This window comes from Schistocerca cancellata, chromosome 9, assembly GCF_023864275.1.
Source record: "Schistocerca cancellata isolate TAMUIC-IGC-003103 chromosome 9, iqSchCanc2.1, whole genome shotgun sequence".
In the NCBI taxonomy this organism is placed as follows: Eukaryota; Metazoa; Arthropoda; class Insecta; order Orthoptera; family Acrididae; genus Schistocerca; species Schistocerca cancellata.
In genome coordinates this window covers 79779788-79784435 of record NC_064634.1, presented here as the reverse complement: position 1 = coordinate 79784435, position 4648 = coordinate 79779788, and the positions used below count along the sequence as shown (strand labels likewise).

General features: G+C 37.1%; 1 protein-coding gene across 1 annotated transcript; it reads left to right on the top strand.

The window, feature by feature from the left end:
• Positions 1-3602: 3602 nt before the first annotated feature.
• LOC126101190 (piggyBac transposable element-derived protein 3-like) lies at positions 3603-4028 on the top strand. The gene has a single exon (XM_049911886.1). The coding sequence runs from the start codon at positions 3603-3605 to the stop codon at positions 4026-4028; it is 426 nt and encodes a 141-aa protein (XP_049767843.1).
• The last annotated feature ends 620 nt before the right edge of the window (positions 4029-4648 follow it).

The window sequence follows — 4648 nt, the reverse complement described above, 5'->3', positions numbered from 1 at the left end:
TTCTAACCTAGACTCTCGCCACACAATCATCCAGTGTAATTGCAAAGGATAGTATCATTACCTACTGGAAATAACATCATATTGTTTTCTCCTATTCTGCGTTCTGTCTCACTATTCAAGAAATGCATTTCCACGATGACTGCTCTCCAACATTTCGTGTTTATTAGGCTATCTGTCAGAACCATATCGACCCTGGGGTAGCATCTGGTGGGGTCTTCACTTTGGTTCGCTCCAATGCCATTAGTGACTGGATCTCTGTTCATACCAACCTGGAAGCAATAGTGCTTAGAGTGCAAACGCTTCTGGCAATCATGGTTTGCAATGTCTACCTGCCTCTTGGTAGGCCACTTCCTCATGTTGAACTGTCTAGCTTAATACAGCAACTCTTGCCCCGTTTCTCCTCCTCAGGGACTTAAATGCCCTCCATCCACTGTGGCGGAGTGCCACTTCAACGGTTGGGGGGTCTCCTAATTGACTAACTTATTACAGACTTCAATTTGTGTCTCCTCAATGATGGTTCCCTTACCACTTCAGTGCCACTCATGGCACTTTTACTGCTGTTGATCTTACAATCTCCTCCCCTGCTCTCGTGGCTTCCCTAGATTGGTAATCCCAAGATGATCTTTGTGATAGTGCCCACTTTCTGGTGATTGTATCGGGCCACTGTTGCCACCAGGCAGACAGGTCCCCATGTTGGGCATTCTGCAATATCAATTGGCCCTTATATATGTGCTGTGCACTTCGAAACTCTCTCTCAAATTGCATCGATGCAGTCGTGCAAGGTGTGTCTGCCATTATTCTTCATGCTGTTGGCACTGCTGTCACCCTATCCACAAGTCCCCCTCATCGTTGACTGGTACTGTGGTGGACCAAGGATGTAGCAGTCCCTGTCCAGGACTGCCGATGGTTGCTGCAACGATTTAAACGACACCCTTTGTAGCATTCACCTGCTTTATTTCTTTGTTTGTAGTCCTCGGTCTCGACATACTGTGTTGCTACGCTGGCTTAAGAATGGGGGTTGGAAAATCAACACTGACTACTTTAAACAATGATGATGTAGCCGTCAGGTGCACATTTGCATTTCACAGTTCTATACTTTCACTGTTCACAACCCCCCCCAAAAATACATAGTTATATGGCCAGAGCACTATTGTTTAACTTTCGATAAGCCTCATTAATAAGTTCCAGGCAAACAACCACATACTGCTACAATAGTTTACTACTGAACATCTATGAGCAGTAAAAACCTAACCACACAGTTCTTGAAGAATAACAAGGTATGTATGGAACAGACACTGTCATTGTTTTAACACACTGCCTAATTGTGTTACACTTGTTTCACGGCTGCATTGTTGTTGATCTAACCAATACAGGTTCCTCATCTGAAACTTGGCTGTGGACTGACTGTCTCAAGATCAAAAACCGAGCCTTTATGTATCCTCACAATAACAGATACTGAAACTACACTCTGCTTGAAGTTAAATTTCAAGAAATTACAATTAAAACTTTACTCATTCGAATAACTGAATATATTAAAAAAGTGGTTCTTTTTAACAGTTTCTTCTGCTACAAGAGTTAGGCCGAATTATTTGTTTAAATGATGAAATTAACAGATATCATTCTGCAAACAAGTTGCTCAAAAGTAGATCATCAGTACAGTTACACCACATTTGTTGGTATACAGTCGTCTTTTTCATTACTCAGTCAAGTCTGTCAGCTCCATTATTTTACTTACCTTTCTTACCTTGTTAGTTAGTGGAATGTATTCTCAAAAAATATGCCTACTGGAAAGACAGGCTCCCTAACCATTAAGACCCTAACATTATTCATTATTTTATTATTGTTTCATAATTTAATAAATAAACACCTGTTCTTCTTATCCAGCGCAGAATTGATTCTATTGAAAAACACTCCACGGTAACAGATCCTTATGCTAAAACTAACTTAACTCTCATTACTGATCAGACAAAATTATCACTTAGAAAAACTGTTATTTCACTGTGTTCCATCAAATTGCTTGATATTCTTGCCTGAAGGGTGATGTACTTACAAACCTTGCTTACTCTTTCCACACACATTACTCCAGGCAACTATGTTTAAAGTTGTAACTCCTTAATGTTAGAAAACACGGTACCATGACATAGTTCTATAGGTAGATAGTTATCTCAATATACCGACTGCACTGAACACAAACACTTCTATTATACCACAATTAATGTTAACCCATTAAGTACCAGTGTCCTATTTTGAGGACAGAGCACATAATTATTTATAAATAGACAATAAATTATCAATTTGCAACTATTACTGTTCTGCATCATTTGTTGATGCTTTTTATAACAAATGTATGCTTACAGGAAATTAAAAGCAATAAATCATACTATTAATTGATTATTGAATACTAAGGCACACTTTTCGTTATTACAGGTATTTACTCTATTGACAATTTAGTAATATTTGAAATATGTGGCAAAGACCTTTTTGTGATTATTTATAGTCAACAATGTGTCTTTTAAACTACTTTCATTGTTATCTCAATTGGAGTTATATTCATTGTTTGTCATTGTTATAAAATTTGGTGTACTCAAAATAGGACACTAGGACTTAGTGTTATCATTTCAGTTATTTGTATTGCTGCACGTTCGAATATGAAACTCTGCTACTGCCGATGTATTTTCTTTTTAGAACGTGGTAATTTTACCAGATTTTGTTGCTGAGATAAGCAACAACCCCTCTTTTATATACATATATTACAGGATACGAAGTTACTTTGAAATTTACAGCGTATTATGTAAGTATATTTATGAATATGTTACCCATTAGTAAATAATACAGTTCCAGATGGACAGAGGTATGAAGATGTTGACATACCAATTATAAAGACAGCTATGTGAAGGAATAAATATCAGAAGTTGAAAACATTGCTTCATTTTCAAGATAATGATTAGCCAATAAAAACAAACACGATCGCGGATTCAAAATTAGACCTCTCTTGAAAATGATAAATGAATATTTTCAAAAATTTGGTATAAATTTGTCAGTTGATGAAATACTATGGACGAAGTGGGCTGAAACAGTTTATCTGAGGCAAGCCTATTAGATTTGGCTATACGTTGTGGTCTCTTTGTGGAGTAAGTGGCTGCTGTTTCAAATTTTATTTATACTGTGGAAAGGATCCAGAAGATACTGCAAGCGATGACCTACTATTGGGATCAAGAGTAGTCCTAAACATGCTGGACTGCATTGAAAACCCCAAGAATCATTGTGTGTACTTTGACAATTTCTTCACTAGTAGAGATCTTCTGATTCATCTGAGAAATTTGGGTTTTCGAGCAACTGGGACTGTCAGAGAGAATCGAGTTGGTGACTCTCCACTACTGAGCAGCAACGAACTGAAAAAAACAGTTCGACGAAACTATGACTACCAGTTCGACAGGAATGGTGAAGTCTTATTTTTTCGATGGCATGACAACAGATGCGTTACAATTGGTACAAACTTTGACAAAGTTGAACCTTTGGGAGCAGCTACACGGTACAGTAGATGAGCAAGTAAGAAGACACAGGTGCAATAACCTGCCGTTTTGCAGTCGTATAATGCGTACATGGGAGGTGTTGACCACCATGACTGGTTAGTTGGAAAATATGCGACGATAATTAGAGGGAAAAAATGGTACTGGGGCCTATTTACACATTTGTTGGAAATGGCCCTTGTAAATGCCTGGCTCTTCTACAGACTAGTACATCGGAAAAATGCACTGGATTTAGTGGATTTCAGACATGCTGTTACAGTTACATACCTGAAATTGGACATTGGAAGTCCAAATATTGGACGTCCAATGGAGTACTCATCAAGTCAGTTGAGAGTGATACCAGACATCAGGTTTGATGGAATTGGTCATATGATTGTCAAAAGAAGTACGCAAAAAAGATGTGTGAGAGCTAAATGCAATGGGAAACCAAAAACATATTGTGTTAAATGCCGTGTAACACCGTGTATGAAGTGTTTTGTACCATTTCACAAGAAATAAATAGTTAAGACTTGAATACAGTTTAGTATGCTATATGATACTGTTAGATCCCAGCGTCCTATTTTGAGGACGGCCATTATATCAGCATGTATAAATATTCTTTGGCTATTTTTGTACTTATTGTGTTTTATACACTATGTACATTATAATTAAGGAATAAAAAATTCAATTTAAAAAAAAATTAATTTGGGACTTAATGGGTTAAGACTCAGTATCCAAGATGGTTTTTTACTGCATATTCTCTCTGCTGCTGCATCAAATTCTACTAATTTCACACATGAACTGATTACTTCAGATGTTAATTATGCTCCACAGATGCTGACACCTTTCATTTTCAATCTACCTTACCTTCTTGACAGAAATTCTTTAACCATGGTACTAATTTACTTTCTTCCATTCTCTTATGATCCCATTACTTATAACTAACACAACATGATATAAATTTATAACTCAGGAGAAACCTTTTCTAAAATGTTCTTATACTAAATCATCCTACTGCACAAAATCACATGAAAGTTGAAGATAGAATGTTTCTGATTCACTTATAAACTACAGATAGGATAGGAGAAGAGTTTAACTGCCTCAGGAAACATGAAAAATGAGACAGGCAGCTGGGGTAA